At 44.5% G+C, this 17413-nt stretch overlaps 1 protein-coding gene across 8 annotated transcripts; it reads left to right on the plus strand.

The window, feature by feature from the left end:
- Positions 1–219: 219 nt before the first annotated feature.
- On the plus strand, positions 220–14554 carry txndc16 (thioredoxin domain containing 16). Of its 8 annotated transcripts, XM_084668518.1 has the most exons (21): positions 221–337; positions 555–689; positions 821–903; positions 1246–1319; positions 1530–1604; positions 2038–2159; positions 2440–2530; positions 3054–3210; positions 3435–3601; positions 3930–3990; positions 4138–4264; positions 4504–4650; positions 4832–4891; positions 5026–5200; positions 5392–5528; positions 5627–5711; positions 5957–6275; positions 6915–7165; positions 7346–7536; positions 13710–13923; positions 14383–14554. In XM_084668518.1, the coding sequence occupies exons 2-21, from the start codon at positions 557–559 to the stop codon at positions 14468–14470; spliced, it is 2757 nt and encodes a 918-aa protein (XP_084524644.1). In that variant the 5' UTR covers positions 221–337; positions 555–556; the 3' UTR covers positions 14471–14554. The 8 variants fall into 8 exon arrangements, with proteins under 8 accessions (XP_084524643.1, XP_084524645.1, XP_084524648.1 ...); XM_084668517.1 differs by having other exon boundaries at positions 220–689; XM_084668519.1 differs by having other exon boundaries at positions 220–689; positions 6915–7096.
- Positions 14555–17413: the final 2859 nt, after the last annotated feature.

A 17413-nucleotide genomic window follows, 5' to 3' on the forward strand; every position in this document is an offset into this window, starting at 1 on the left:
AAAGGCTGGTGTAGATTTATTTCCCCGCCCCGTTTCTTCTGAGTGCTCAGTCATTGGCCAGTTAACCACCCAGCCTCCAAATGTCTTCTTTGTGAATGGTCAATGATGATGTCAGATGCAAGGGTATCAGCCCATTTACACATGGGATTGGATGCAAACCCCTTATTTAAATAGAATCATCTGATTGGCTTGTTTAGGCACGTGTAGCGAAAAGACAGGAAGAGAATGTAAAGAATAACAAATGTGTTAGTCAGTGGTTCGTGCCTACCTTAGTTTTGTGTTTTCGTAATAGATTATTTAAATATATTTCGTTCATTCATGTTAATCCTATGTTGAGGTAAGCCCAGCGAGGCATTTTCCACGTCAAGCGAGCGAGCGTCACTATTGAATGCCATAATCAATTTAGTTGGTGCTGTTTGTCACAGAAGCCTCTAAGGTCCGAGCAGTAACCTGTCTGGCCCAGTGAAAATCTATACCACGAAACTGACAGTGTTTAGCTTCCAGGGTGTAACGTGTGTTCTTTTTTTAAACCATGCCACTGTTCATATTTGTAGTCATGCTTTGGTTATGCTCAAATGTTGGCCAATGCACAACAGCAAATGTTTCCAAATTATTTGAGCACACTGCTGAACACTTGACTGAAAAAATGCATTCTGGAAAGACGTTCTTTGTGTACTTTGGACACCAAGGTAAGACTTGTTAATTCGATGTTGCTTGATAATCACTTTCTAGATTATAATAATCTAACATGCTGAATACTAAGTTTAGTTCTCGGTTACTTCATTGGGATGCAGACATTAAATCAAACCCCTTTTTCCAGTCAGTCCCACCTTAGTGCTATTTCTTGACCAGCTGGAGATGTCTGCGGAAGTACTGGAAGATTATGGTATTTCAGTTGCTAAGGTAACCAAAGTAATCGTTATCCCCAGGCCATGTTGAGTCACAGATTCACTAGCTATTAGCTAGACACCAATGGACACCCAGGGAGAAGCAGTTATTTTTGTTTTTCAATTACCTCGGCCACTTCAACAATAGCTTGCAGAATCCATCAACGAAAAAAAGCACAATTTTAATAATCTGTACGCTGGGCTACAGCAGAATTGACAACAGTACAATCAGATCTTCATCTCATAGCTCTACATTCATTATATCCCGCAGTATCAAGAAGCGTGTGTGTAGTGCTCAGTTAAATAATATTTGTGTTTATATAATTAGTTTGTCATTCAATTCTATACATGTCTGCAGGTGAATTGTAGCAAAGAGCATGTTGCAAAATACTGCACAGGTGACGAGATAATGAAGAAAGCCTATCTATTCAGGTACGTGCATAGGGATAGTGGACATCTCGCATATTTTTTAACATCCCGTTGGAATCCATCTGCTGTACAACTACAGCATTCACTTCAGATCCTTGAAGTTCTGGTGTAGGCCGACTTTCTATTTGTAATCTCTCTTTTACGAAAAAAAAGCGGCATAGGCCACAAATGAATATGATGTCAATGTAATACGTGTCGTTGCACTCTTTCCAGAGGCAGTGACCTCCTGAAAAGCTTCGACACAGACACCGTCTTTGACGTTAATGCCATCGTCTCTCACGTACTCTTGTAAGTTGCTCTCGCATGTCCGTTTATCTTAATCAGCACTCAACCTGACGCCGATCAACTTTTGCAGTGTCATTGTTCAGTTGAGTCTCGTCATTACAGATAAGACAGTCTAGTGATGAATGCTAATCGAGACAATTCGCTGACTTGAACGCACCTTGAGATGAGACGGTAGATATGACATGGGTCTGTAACCTTTTAGCCTCACTGACGATCGCGATGAATCGCTAACCGAGGTGCAGTCAAGTCCTTCGAGTCATTTGCACCCTGTTATCCGAATCCCATTTCAGAACGAAATGTCAGCACGACAAACGTTTACAAACGGAGGCTCAAGTTAAATCGACTTCTGTGTTGAATGTAGACTCTGCTATAAAGCCGTTTGTAACTTCATTCCGTTGCGTTACTAGTTGTGATGTTTTTGTGATCTCCCGTCCAGCACAGTGTTGTTTGATGAGGTGAGGTATGTGCACACCGTGGCGGAGCTGCTTGCGGTGGAGAGAGCGGCCAAGGGCAGGTTGGACGTTGTGCTGGGCCACGTCCAGCTTCTGGGCCTACCAGGTAGGCTACCATCAAAACATCACTCATTTGTGAAAAAGAAGTAAAGCAATGAAATAGACAAGTTAATACAGAATTTGTTAAGCATGTTGAGTGTAATGATCATGGAGTAAAAACATTCGACAGTACGACATTTCATGAGCATTTTCTGCACAACCTTCGTTTAGTCTTGGTTTTCTCAGTGATGTGTTTTTAATGTAGCCTGACCTTGGCAAGGCTGCTTGGACTGGGGTCTGAGTCATGCTGTTCACAAGTTTCTCCCTCGTCATGTCTTCCTACTCAGAGCACCGGGCGCTGATGGAGACAGCCTTTGTGTATGGAGCCAAGTACCAGTTTGTGCTAACGACCGGAGGTCCAGTCTTGGAGCACATGGGGTCAGTTCATCTTACCTCCCCAGGCCAAAAGCTGAGCTCAAGCCCTTAACAACACAACAGGCTGGAGGCTGCATCTGCCAAGGCCCAAGATAACACTGATGATGGTTAGCGGGGGTGTAGCACAGGAAGGACGATGCCGTTTCAAACAAGATCTCCTCCCATAGGAAGTCTTTGCAATGAACTGTATTTGTGTGTGATGTGAAATCTCTAGTTCTCCATGCACATGCCACGAGATAAGACAGATGGATACTCACGTCTCCTGGGAAGTCAGGTGGCTGAGCGGTTAGGGATCAGGCTAGTAATCAGAAGGTTGCCGGTTTGATTCCTGGCTATGAAAAATTTACTTGTCTCCTTGGGCAAGGCACTTCACCCTTCTTGCCTCGGGGGAATGTCCCTGTACATACTATAAGTCGCTCTGGATAAGAGTGTCTGCTAAATGACTAAATGTAAATGTCTCCTCTTTGTGGTATGTGGACTTGACGACCTCCCTCTCTCTCTCCGTATCGTCCCTCTCTCTCTCCAGAGTGAAGGAGCCTGCGTCTCTGACTGGGGGCCTGTGGTTCCTCCACTGCAAGGGGCTGTCGAGTCTCACGGAGCCCTGCCCACACACGGCTCTGAGCAGAGCCCTCACTACCCTCCACATCTATGCCTTCATCCAGCTTATGGAGGCTCCGCTGGTGGTGAGGCCTCTGAACATGACATCCTAGGATTCAGACCAGAGTGATTGGGTTAAGAAGGGCCCCAGGACATGTTTTCTGTACTCTTGTGTTTGAAACCTAGGCCCCTCCGCCTCAATCGCTGACACTGTCTAGGCCTGCTCATTGGCATCAAGGCATTAAACGGCCAAATGAGAGATTGTTGAGAGGGTCTCTTTTTTTCTTTTTTTGATTCCTCTGTCCGTCAGACCGAGTCTTCAGAGGACCCTTCCCAGGTGAAGGTGATCCATAGCCACCTCCAGGTACCCCTGCTCTTCCTCTTCTCCCAGCCCCACACCCTGGCCCTGGACCGGGTCACGGCTCAAACTCTAGCCTGGAGGCTGAGAGGCCGGGTTGGCCTGGTTCTCGTTCATAGGTGAGCGCCAGTTGTTCTTTATATGTATTTTTGGTGAGGTCAGATGGCTGAGCGGTTAGGGAATCGGGCTATTAATCCAAAGGTTGCTGGTTCGATTCCTGGCCGTGCTACTGACATTGTGTCCTTTGGTAAGGCACTTCACCCTACTTGCCTTGGAGGGAATGTCCCTGTACTTACTGTAAGTCGCTCTGGATAAGACCGTCTGCTAAATTACTAAATGTGAATATGTTAAACAACTGTGTCAACTCGAGGTGTGGAATATTCGACCAGTGTGTTGGTTATCCAGGTGTATCACATAGGCATTAAATCAGCCACCCATCTGTTACAGGGAAAGCCCAGATGTTAAAACTCCACCTGAATACAATGCTGCATACAAACTTGCTGGAGAGGTGAGTATTAACAATATCAATCACAATTGCCCTTCAAAGCCTATTGTTATTCCCTCCAGCATTATTATTCCCATTTGGTTTTGGTTTTAAGTCAGTGTCCTTCCTTTGATTGATTTGATTTCTTTGGTTTGTGTCATGACTTACAAGGGGTCGGAGGTCATTTACCTCACACTGAACAACCTGGAGGAGGTCATTGACCTGTTCAGAGTAGACGCCAATCCAGATGAGCATGATGAAGAAGAGGAGGAGGAGGAGCAAAGTTGGACTTCTTTAGGTACGCAGTCGAGAACTCTCGTCAGCGCCTTGAATATTTTGAATGTCTTCTCAACGCGTAGGCAGGAGTAAATGCTCAAGGTTAATCACATGCTAATGTCGTGCAAATGAGATGCTATTTTTCACCCCCGTCTAATCCCTTTAGATTAATTATAAACACTTTTAAAAGGAACCGAGGGAGGATGTTTGTTTTGTGTGGGATGGCATCGGAACAGGTTAAGAATGGTTGTGTTTGATCAGACCTGCTGGATGATGAGGTGGCAGAGTCGGTGTACAGGAACAGGGGTCAGACCCTGGACATGGAGGCTGTGACAGAACTCACCGCTGACACCTTCCAAAACGCAGTGGCAGATCATCGCCACACGGTGGTACTGTTTTACGTCAAATGTAAGACCGTTTTTTTTTTTTTGCCACACTCATTTGCTACACACTGCTAGAAAGTGAAACAGTGAATGGCTTCATACAGTTTAAATATTCATTTTTCTGATATGCCTCGTGGGTTTATACTTGAGATTCTTTTTCAAAGAACACAACTCTCTTTTTCGTTCTGACTTTTTATCTCCACCAGGGGATGCTGTATCCATGGCCTTCATTCCCTCATTTCTAGAGGTTGCAGAGACCCTGGAAGGTGATTAAGACCAATACAACTGTTAGGAGAAAGAAGCCTGTATAAACACTACTAAATATTCTCTCTACTTTCTCTCTAAATATGTCAACCTTTAGTCTCAACCCGCTACTTTTTGCTGCGTGTCATTTGCTTAGACGATGAGGTCAGCGACGTAGAAATGGCCGCGGTGGACTGTGGGGAGTGGACGAACGTGTGCAGTGCTCAGCTGATCACCTCTTTCCCGACCGTCAGCCTGTACCGTCCAGGGTCCCCCGCCCAGCCGTACAGGGGCATTCTGGGTAGTAAGACCCTGTACACCTTCGTCATGCTGTGAGTCCAGACACAAACACTCTACCCACACCTTCACACGGAAACCCCGGGGAAGCGTCGCTCGCCAGTTTGTCTTTATGTAACTGCACTCTAAATCCAGGCAGAAAGTGTGAAATTGGCAGATGCACACAGTTAAATGGACCATCATTTTAATGAAGTGTGTGTGTGTGTGTGTACATGTGTTTTCCCAGGAGCCGAGTCCCTTCCCCTGTCCCCCTGTCCTCTGTTGAGGAGGCAAGGTCGTTCTTGGACGCCCACCTGCACCCCCGCCACCCAGGCCTCGCCCCTGCCAGGGTCCTGGGCTTGTTCAGCTCAGACACAGACGCCGGTCTGTCACTCAGTTAGAAACAGAGAAATAGGAGAAGAATGAATGTCTGAGTCTTTGTGCAACTGAGGATAACTCCTGGCTCCATGTTTGTTCCCCAGGGGTGTCTGTGTTCCAGGAGGCCTCCAGAGCCCTGAGAGGAGAGACCCTGTTAGCCCTGCTGACAGGCAGGCAGGCAGAAACATGGTACACCACCCCTGCCCTCCTCTGGTTCTTCTCCTACATTTACATTTAGTCATTTAGCAGACGCTCTTATCCAGAGCGACTTACAGTAAGTACAGGGACATTCCCCGCGAGGCCAGTAGGGTGAAGTGCCTTGCCCAGGGAATGCCATTTTTCACGACCGGGAATCTTAACAGGCAACCGTCTGATTGGTAGCCTGATTCTCTAACCGCTAAGCCATCTGACCCCCTCTCTTCTGTCGTCCACAGCACAAAGTTTGAGCGGTTCAACATTAACGCCATGGGCGTTAACATTGTGAGCTCTGGGTGGAGACCTACATCTTCCAGATGTCTTTGTCTGCCTCTCTTTTTGGTTGATGGTGTCGACGAGGGAGGCCTGTTGGGTCCTGTGTTCCTGCTCCTCTCATGTAAACGTGTTCCGTGTTCCAGGGCGGCAGAGCACGCAGTACAGCTACCTGCCATGCTGGTGTCACAAGGTCCCCAAACCCGCGCACACGCCCATGCCCTCCACCCTTCCACTGCCCAGGACCTGACCTCACACATCCAGAAAGCTCTGCTGGAGCCATTTGTAAGTGTGTGTGTGTGTGTGTGTGTTAATGTAACCTCTGAGATGTATTGCTTCCATTCTACTTAACTTCTTTTCTTGGCACTGCATGTGGCACCTTCTTGACATTGGCTTTGCAGTAAGACTAAACTAACAAATGATCCTCTTAGCAGTAACTGACAGTTTTGTAAATATTTACTGTACTTGAACTTGCAATCATGCGAGCATCGCATTGTCTCTAAATGTGGACTGTGCAGTAAATCATGTTTAATGTGTTTTGAGTCTTATTTGTTTAGAACTGTAAAGGTCAGAGGGGTCTCCATTTGTCACTTAAGTCGGGAGCATCAGACTTGTTCGGTTAGAACATTCCGGACAATGTTTTTAAGCTGTAACTTTGAGAGGAGTCTGTTTGACAGTGAGCGTTGCTTGATAAAATGCTACCAGATGTCTTTCTTGTGGCGAGCGACTGGCTGGATCAGGGACACGAACCTTCCGGAAACTGCTTGTAAACTGCTTGTTTTTTTTGGCAGTGATTATGTTGACTACCATATGTCTCCCATCCCTGTCTTTCTCTCTCTCCTCATCTGTTCCTCATCTTGGACTCTCTCTCTCTGTCTCTCTCTCTCTCTGTTTCTCCTTCCGTCTTCCCTCCCTCGCTCGCAGCCTGAGCTGACCGTGGAGAACCTCCCTCCCTACCTGGCGCTGGGCCGGCCGCTGCTGCTGCTGTTTGTGGGGGAGGAGGAGGATGATCAGGGGAGGAGAGAGAGTGCGGGGGCACTGGAGGAGATGAGAGCCCTGGTGGAGACGGCCCAGCTCGCCCCTCACCTGCCTGCCTGGATACACCTGTACGTGCTTCAGCCCTCCTCACCCTCCTTCACCCTTTATCATCACAGCGTCAGGTTTCACACAGTCAGGTGGATGGAAGCACAGTCAGGGCATGGCGACCCTGACAACCACACACACACACACACTCCTGTCAGGACTGTTATTCAATTTCGGCTCTGCAGTGAGGACAAGACCACTTTGGGATTCCTTGAAGGGTAGACAAAGGAAGTGAGAAGAGGTTCACCGATTGTGTTGTGTGTGTGTTCCAGTGGCCGGACCCCTGCTGGTAAAGGAGTCCTGGAGGACTACCTGGGCTCCCTTCCCCCACTACCTGCCCTGGTCCTGTCCCTTCTGCCCTCAGGAGGAGAGGTGTTCCACTACCCCCCCAACAGGCCCATCATGGTACAGTCCGTCCTGCGGTGGCTTCAGAGTGCTAAGGATGGCAATGAACCACCAGCAGGTGAGCAGGGGTGGGCTAAAGATAATCCTTCGATCGGTCATAAACACGTTAGGGATTCTAGAGTGGCGTTATAGTAAGTTATAATTATTTTAGTGATCCCAGGATGAACAAACCCACTGATTCTTATTTTACTGCACCTGGTAACTGTGGCCTCTAGGGGGCAGGCTTAGCCCTCCGTGTCTGGGTTTCCAATCTCATCAGTTTAATGGAGCACAGCTCACTTTATCCTACTACCGGGACTGCCAAAGCGAGGGCAGGGCTCCAGACTGCGACCAAATGGTCGCATTTTGCGACCTGTTTTTGAGACAGTGCGAGCATTTTTGACAAGCACTCGCGCATGTGAGACCTACAAATTTTTAATTCATTGGTTGTGCACAATGTCAGCACACGTTAGCAACAACGCATAGATACGACGTTCTAGTAAGACGGCGATATCAGCTTTCCTTCTGCATTAGTACCGTAGCTTAAAGTCTAGGAAAGTTGAGGCTATTTTTCGCTTCGTCTTAATCTGCCAGACAAGCGGGTGCCCCTTCGTTCTTTTGGTGAGCAGTTTCACGAGCCCTTCTTACCCGGCGTCATGGAGCCTAGCAGCTAAATACTTATTTAGCACTAGCGTTGCTACTGTATACCTGACTGTGTTTGAGCTGTTGCGCTGTTATACTCGGCAAGTATCGTGTTGTGGTGTCGGAGGACTGATCGAAAAGTGCATCGTACATTTAAGTCATTTAGCTAAGACTTGCATGTACAGTACGTAATGTCACATTAAATAATGTATTTAAACTCAAGCTTATATGGTGCGTTGCAGGGGCGATTCTAGGATCAGACCTTTAGGGGTGCTCAGCCCCCAATGAGAATGTGATATGAATACAGTGCCTTGCAAAAGTGCTAAACGTAAACCCCCTAATATAAATCCCTAATTTCACTGGATAACAATTAATACATTTATGTATTATTATGCAAAATATTGAATGAAAAAACTAAGGATGTCCCTTTCTTCATGAACTACCAGCATCAAATGATAATAAAAAATATATTTAAGAAAATATTAAACAAATATTAGGAGTGCTTGAGCACTCCTAAAAAGGATCTAAAATTGCTACTGAATTGTACCCTCTCCAGTTACATTAATAAATGCATTTCAGGTCAATATAAGGTGTGCCCCTTAATTTTCTGCTTGCGCTCCTAAAATTTTCAGTCAGGGGCTACTGTGCTCCTTGTAAAAAAAGTTAGTCTGGAGCCCTGGAGGGTTCAATTTCTTTTGTGTTGATGTGCTTTCTGTGCACTTTATTGCTGGGGCTTTGTCAATGAAGCAGGAAGTTGAGATCTTAAAGCCCCCCCCCCCTGCTGCCCCCCCTCTATTGTGTCCCAGCTCTCTGTCAACAGTGCTGACATCATCACCCCCCTCATGCCAGAACACAGGCCTCCTCTGTCTCTGTTTATGTGTTAGAATCCACCCATCGCCATCTATGAGATCATCACCACCTCCCGTCTCCCACTTTTTAATACTGCACTCACAACCGAGTCTCTGCGGATTTGCTTGTGTGAGTGACAATGTGTGACAAATCTTGAGTGTCAACACACTCCCACTGGTCTTTCCAAAACACACACACACACACACACAATCTGTGAGCATGTCCCCCTGATGACATCATAATGTCTCCTCTGTGTGTCTAGAGGAGGAAGTGAGCCTGTCTCTCTCTCACACAGCAACAGAAGTAGCCATCTCTATCCACTTTACACTTCTCGTGTACGTGTGTGTGTCTGACTGTGTTTGTTTGTGTGTGTGAGGCGCAGAAACACACACACTGCCGGAACAGGAAGTGCCAGTGTTTGTGTCGGAACAGGAAGTGGCATTGTTTGTGTTTGGCAGTGTTTTTGTCGGAACAGGAAGTGGCATTGTTTGTGTTTGTGTCGGAACAGGAAGTGGCAGTGTTTGTTTTTTGTCGGAACAGGAAGTGGCAATGTTTGTTTTGTCGGAAAAGGAAGCACACACTGCCTCACACACATACTGCCTCACACACGCACATAGGGAAGCAAATCAGTGACAATGTTTTGAATTTTAAAAGGCATTGAATACTTTATATTGAAATTTAAACAAGACTAGGGCTGCAACTAACGATTATTTTAGTAATCGATTAATCTGTCGATTCTTTTTTTCGATGAATTGGATCAAAAAAGCATTAATTTCCAACCCTTTATTCAAAAACTGAACTGACAGCACAAATTCACAGTGCAAAACATCTTCAGAATGTGCACAAACAGGCACACAATTTTGAAAAAGTTATTAATATTAGCGTGGATTTAAAGTTATTTTCAGAGATGAGCAATTTATTTGAGATTTGTTTAAAACTTTTTTGAAAATGGAAAGGTTGTGGAAGTAGGCCAGACTTTATTAAAATAATCTGGTGTATATGTATGATTTTTTTACACAATTTTGAAAAAAGTTAAAGGTCACATGACATGCTGTTTTTGGATGCTTTTATATTGGAATTAGTGGTTCCCTAATACTGTATCTGAAGTCTCTTTCCCGAAATTCAGCCTTGGTGCCGAATTATAGCCACCACGAGTAGTCCCACAATGAGCTTTCCTCAGAACGCGCTGTTTCTGTGTCTGTAGCTTTAAATGCTAAATGAGTAGGAGAGAGGCGGCAACATGCGCTAATGTTTACAACGGATGTATCGCAATGGCTCGTAGACCCGTTGCTGTAAGATGCCTCGAATTTGCCCATTCTCATCTGATCACCCGGGGTTGCAGAGCTGCACACTCAGTCATTTCAATGTGGGGAAAGGCGGATATCGCACGCGCCATAACACCAACAGCAGAACGTTATCCACATAACGAAGTGTACAACACTGCGTTACAGAATGTGTATTCACACACATACTTGATGCTATCTACCTTTACATTAGCGACAGTACCTCAGCTGATGGCTGCAGAGCTAATGTTACAGCCAGATTCTAAGGGTAGCAAGCTAGGTAACCATATCGCAAGCAACAAAATTATATAGCGTTAGTTGACTTACTTGTCCGAGGTTTGAAGCTGGACCAAGGAGTAGGCTACTGATCCAGAATTTAATTTCAGATGGTCAGCAAGGCTAACTTTGTATTGGCTCAAGTTAAGGAAACGGTGGTGGCTGAAATGTTTGGCGCAGACATGCAAAACTTTGAGAGGTTGTGTCGGCGCATTTCCAGCGAAAATATGTGCAGAGGCTCCTTGTGACGTCAAAAGGAGCAGATTTTCAAACAGAGTGTTTGAGCCTTCATTTTATCCAAGGCGGAGAAGAACAAACCGGGCTTAGTTTGCACCTATCGAAAATTCTAGCCACTGGGGGACCAAAGGCAGGCTAGGGGAACTCATATTCATGTTAAATAACCTAAATTGAAGGTTATTTTTCATGTCATGTGACCTTTAAGATTTGCGAGGATTAAGCTATTTTCAAAGATCAGTGATTTTCTATCATTTTATTTGAAACTGGATTGAAAAAGTAAAGGCTGTGGAAGTATACCAGACATTGTTAATATACTCTGGTGTCTGTCTGAGGTTTTATATTAATAAAAATATTTTTATAAGTCTACATTTTTCAAAATGGTATGGGTAGTTTTCACCCGGTCCCTATAGCGCGACGCTGCAAAGTAACGTCTTCCGAATGTGAGATGAATGTGGAATATGAAACTAACTGCACCATGGTCAATTAACACACCTTTTCGACGTATTTATTGTGAAATGCTCCAACACCTTGGATGACTTAGGTCGTACTGATTTTTCCGCCATGTGTTTCAGAACAACGTTACTCAACAACGTCTCTCCGATGGTCTTTCCTCTACCTCCGCTTTGCTCCGCGCTCAACTTAACTCTTTTTTTTATACTCAAACATCTCAGCGACTTATTGAGTGGTGTAATAATCGCGCGACACAACGAATTGATAACGAAATTCTTTGCCAACGCTTTTAATAATCGATTTTAATCGAGTTAATCGATTCGTTGTTGCAGCCCTAAACAAGACCGAATTTTCATATGAATTAGCCTGGTTGCCAGCCCAACTTCTCCCGCCCACAAAAATATTTGTTCGGGAAGTTGGGTCTGGAGGGTCTCGTATTGGGGACAACTACAGAAAACCCAGAATCGGGACGGACCAATGAAATTGCCAGGGCGGGCTTTATACGATGATGGACAGATGATCAACAGTAACGTAATCAACAACGTCACGAAAGAGCCCTTGGGTTGAATTCGTTTTCAACAAATAACAATACGTTGCTCTGGTAGTAGGTCTATCCAATTGAGCGTAGGGGCATTTGTTTTACGAGTTCGGTTGAAACACGCTCCGTACTCAAAGCCCAACGGAGTTTTCAGACTCATATTCTGACTAGAATTATGAGTATGACAACGTCAGGCTACATATTAATATATTTTAGTGTAGAATAAAATTCAGGTTGAATATCAAGTGTGTGTGTGTGTGTGACTGTCCGTTTTTGTTTGACTGATTATTTTGATTGATTTATTACTTAAATAGCATGGATGATTTATTACTTAAATAGCATGGATGTTTTGTATCTGTGTACAACAGTGTGTGTGTGTGTGTGTGACCATATTTTTTTAATTAACTGGAAAGGTCTGAAGGGATTTCCCCATTGTTATCTCCATCTAAACTCATTACACAGAGTTGAAAAGTTTTGTTATTAACTGAAAGTGTGTTAATGAACTAACAGGATATGAGTCGAAATGGAGTCAAGTTGCAGTCATATTTGTTCATAAGGGGTAGGCTTGCTTTCCCATAACAATACTGTACATGTCTGAAAGAGTACTTGAATGTCTTAGACAAATACAGCTCACTTGCAGTTGGATAATCAGATGCGTTAACTTGGAACCGCTGAGTGTAGTAGATTACTTTTGACTGTCACACACCCTCACGGCAAACGCCAAAGATCTCTTCTGACAAACCAAACAGCATGTCTGCCAAAAGCTTCAAACCCATGGGCATCATGGCAGAGGAGTCCTTTCTTGGTCATCCTGACAAACACAAACCGCCAGCCTCAGCACACGGCCCCGTCCCCATTAGCCAGAGTTTAGCACAATGACATTTACAGCTACTTTCCTGATTGGTCCAGTCTAGTGGCAGGTCTCATTGGAAAGGAGAGTGGAGTTTTGGCTCGCGTTTCTCCCCTTGCGTTCCACTTTCAACGGGAGGGAGTGAGGTGGAAAGTGTTGCATCACAATCTTGGTTACCTTCGTTTCCTTGATGTATGAAATTGATCTGGATGCAAATGGATTTTGATTTATTATGATGGCAGTATTGAAAGATACCCTTGAAGTCCGGTCATACAGTCAATTGTAGCCAGGGCCGGTCCTTCCTGCAGGCGACATTGGCAGCCGCCTAGGGCGGCATGAAGAGGGGGGCTGCATTTTCCCAAGTGCATCCATTAATGAACCCTCCCGCACAACCAGCAGAGGGCGCCAACTGCGTCACGTCATATCTCCGTGTTGCGTTTGGGGGGGCAGGAGGGGGCGTAATTTGCGCTCCAAGAGGGGTGCTTTTGATAAATTTCACCGAGGACGCCAGATGTGCTAGGACCGGCACGGATTGTAGCTGACGGTCAGTGTTATGTGAATGTATGAAAAGCCTGGAATAAAAATGTGTTGATTTGAAAAAAAACAGGATGAGGTCAGAGTAGATTGAGGCTGCAGTCTGTACTGGCCTAGTCTAAAACCTGCCATTTCATCCTGTAGGTCTGTAATAATACATGTCGTCATTACAGCCTGAAGTTTCAGCCTCCTTGGCCTGCCTGCTCTGAAGACTCTAATGACAGAGCGAGATAAAGCTCACGCTACCCTTTGACCTCAGGGTGCAACTCGGGGAGGACCACTGCCTAAATTCGACCCCACTCAACACCACACAGGCCTAGATTACTAGAACATTCCAGACAATTTTCATGGAGGGTCATCTTTTCCACCAATGTCTCTTTGCACAGGCTTGGTTTTTCCAGTTACTCCTTGGTTTTACAGTTGCTTGTTACACATACAGTGTATGAAATATCGCAAATATAATATGTAATTTCTCTATTATCCTATATCGGGAATCTTCCGAACCAGGTGTTTTTTTCTTCTTCAAGAGATGAATAAGCATATCAGGTCTAACTCTCTGTTTCCTTTTCTGTTCCTCTTGTTCGCTGGTTAAGGAGTGGTAGGCGACAACAAGTGGGAACCCGCCGTACCGTTCTATGACTTCCTGTCTGTGATGGACCAGGAAGTGCCAGGCTATGCCTCCCAAAGGAGCCACAACACCAAACTCCGGCCGAGGGAGGAGGGGAAGAAGAGAAGGAATGATAGCGGTGATAGACAGGCACAGGCGGTTTCGACCGGATCTTCTAAGCCTCATCAGCATTCTGAACTGTGAGGCGCTAACTATGGCATTCCCAAAGGACAAAAACAAATCCTCTCAAACATGGAAGCTGTTACATACAGATGTCTGCTTTTCTGTCTTGGCATGCTTTGACTTATATTGTGATACGTTTGGCTACTCGACCATGTGAATTTTGCTATTTGCTATGACGTACACTACCCTGGGTCAATATTTTTCAGTTTTATACTTTTTTACTTATTGATATTTATATTTTTGTATTAGCTGTTGTAAACGTACTCCTGTATTTATGCTGTATCGACATTACTGTCATTTCAAATGCATTTGAGCTACTGGGCTTTTGTTTCGCGTTTTGTCTGGAGATCTGAATTATTAATATTCTGAGTTCTCTTGAGTGCCGCATAATAGTGGTGTCATTGGTTCCCCATGGAGACTGCGGTTTCTCTGATTATCCACTTTCTGTTTTTCCCATCATCTTCCTTCCATTCCAGAATTCCTGCTTTGTGGAAAATACACGTAAGGCTCTTGCCAATTACGGACCGGAAAGTAACCTGTGCATTTGATTACTTACATTGTTAAAGTTAATCACCGTCATATGAAAATTGGGCCACGAAGGAATGTGCATCACTGATTCAGAACAGAGAAATAAAAAGCTCAGCCGCATCTTTGAGACTTGTTCTGTGAAGTTACGCAGGCAGAGTTTGAGAGGTTTAAGACCAAAGCCAATAACCTGGATACACTTGTGGGATTTGTAAAAAAAGACCTCTAGCTTTAAACACTATCCTGCTCCCTCAGCACTTCTGCTAGCTAAACACACAAGACAAGGACCTCCATTTGTGCAAATGTACAAAAAGGGGAAAAACTCATTAATCTAATCCGGTGCATTTCAAAGGCAGAACTAGAATGGATATCGTAGATTAGATGAGATTGACTGCCTGTTTCCTGACAGTGTTTTGGGCTCTGTCAGCGAGGCTGCTTCATATTCAGGCAGGGAGCCAAGCTGAGCCCTAGCCGCTTGACTCCAGTGACACATGTTTCTCCGGCCTCTTACGGCCACACCGCATCCTCTAATTAACTGGGCCTCGGCACTAAAGCTAATGGAATCTGCTTTTTCAAGATGGAAGAAAGGCGGCCTTTACTGAAGCTGTGCCCAGACTTTGCTTCACTGAGGACCTCCGTTTGATCAGCGTTCCCGCAATCGGCCTGTGTCCTTTATTGCTGTGAAAGTTCTTTTAACCTCCTTTTAAAATCTGGAATCTATGAAACTGTGAAGTTGTTATTGCAGTAACCAAATTCAGAGAACTATGAAAAACATTTTTTTTCTATTTTGTTTAGTTTTTTTTTCATCCGTGAGAGAAGCAACGTTTGATTTGAGTGTCTGTGTCTGTTGGCTCTATACCACCCAAATTCAAACCTGCTGGTAGGTTCCGCGAGAACCGGAGGAGAGGCTGGCAGTAGGAGGGGTTTTGGTCGGCCTGAAGAAAAGCTGCATTGCCAGGTTTTGCACACACACTTGCTCATTCTTGCATTGGATGTGTGAAGTCAGCGCATGGGCTAGTCTGAGCTTTAACTAAAGTTGGAATATATTTTTTTATTTTAAATCTCAACATAGATCTAAACCACATAGACAGTCCATACGCATGCCTATACTGCATTTAATATCAGATCTACACTAGGAAGGCATCATTTCAAAGCTCATGTGAATTTTTTTTTATATTATGAAAGTTAACAGCCTGGTTTGGTGTGTTTCTGTGAGTGGGTCCTGAACAACATTCAACATAACCACACAAGTATTATTTTGATAATTTCCTATGGGATCTTCAGCTAGGATCCTCCCTAGTGTGTAGGGAAGTGCGGAAGTTGATCAAAATCCTTTCACCCTCTTGTTGTGGTGTTGCAGAAAGCAATCCATTTGTTGCTATGACATGATTCGGTGGAAGCAGTCGCATCACTTTCAGCACTTGGTCATCATGAACAGACGTCACAGTGACCAAGGCTCGCTAATGGACAAGGAAGAGTAGGCTACAGGAATATGAACAGGACATTTCAATGTGACTAAGAGGGTCAGCGGACCCTTTTCTATCCATATTCACCTAACACATAGATAACAAGGTTATCACTTTTTCGAAATGAAAAATGTACAGATTAAGTTAACACTGAACAGGTTTGGTCTATACTGTTGTTCTATTAGCTAATAAATTTCCCTCCACCACCTGGGAAAAGGGATTAATATAGGGGGTTCTTTGCAGCTGCTGCTGGGAAATCGATGGGTCCAACAATGTACCCTGACAGGAGTGAGAACTGTTGTCTTGGGAGTTTGAGTATGACTCACCAGACCAAGGCATGTTTTATTCATGCATCACATGTCAGAAGGTCACTTAATGTGTGGTCAACTCTCATCGGACAAGATGACCACCAGACACATGTCACTGTAATTTCCTGCCTCACTACTTAGAAAGTCCAGAGAATATCCGGTGCTAATATGGGTATACCCTTTTAAGATTTCACGATCTGTAATACTGTGTTTAATGCTGCTCAGTGGAAGGAGTCAGATTTCCTGATGAATTATAACAAAATAGTAATGTGTAGTGGTTTGTGATGTAATGTACTGAAACCCTTTTTTTCCGGGCTAGGGGATGTTAGGATTAGTCAGAGCTACTGTGTGTATCCAGAGTCATTGTTTGTCTCAGTCTGTCTCAATCACCTGGGAGATCATAGGCCTTTTTATAGTTATGCGCTCATTCTCCAAACAAAAAAATGATATGGCATTCTTTTGGATGTGTGTGTTTGTGCCAGGCAAACAGAGATAGAGTTAGAGTGTGTGTATGAGTCTAGGATCACATTTTATTGGGTTAGCCGCACTCAGTTCTGGGAAACGGAACATAATACCCAGGGATGGAGAAGGCACTGAGGAAGGAGTCTTGCCCAGAGATTTACCGTCTGTGTGAAGAAAGAGAGGTTGTTATTCTTCTTGTATCATGGATCAATGGTCTCAATCGGTGGACAAGTGAACAATATGAACACAATGGCCGACAGATGCCTATTTTATTTCACACATTTTCTACTTTAGCCATTGTCTACCGCAATCTACCATGGGGAATGTGTTCTATATTAGTTGTGCACTACTGTTGGGTACATTTCTTTATCAAGAAGTGTACAATCATCGGGCTCAAGGACACTTCAATGGTTTTATTCTTGCCAGCAAGGAAACAAGTCTGCCTCGGTACAGAGTTGTCTAAAAGCTTCAAGTAATAGGCAGTTCTTTTATTTATGGTTTGAACAAGTTACAGGATGGAGACGAGACTTTTCGCCTCCCTCATGTTGAGGCGTAAGTCTGTCACCTTTGAATGTCGGTTTAGTTAGTCTAAAGCTTTTGAAAAGTTACATGCTTTGTTTGCAACAGTTTTTGACACCTTCTCCTCATACATGCATTGCAAAAGATCAAACAATCAGCATATTTAAGCAAGGCTTGAAGTTAAGGCAAACAGTGTCCACTTTTGCTTAACCACAGTAGGGTGCAGT

This window comes from Hypomesus nipponensis, chromosome 12, assembly GCF_054491055.1.
Source record: "Hypomesus nipponensis isolate SF chromosome 12, ASM5449105v1, whole genome shotgun sequence".
In the NCBI taxonomy this organism is placed as follows: Eukaryota; Metazoa; Chordata; class Actinopteri; order Osmeriformes; family Osmeridae; genus Hypomesus; species Hypomesus nipponensis.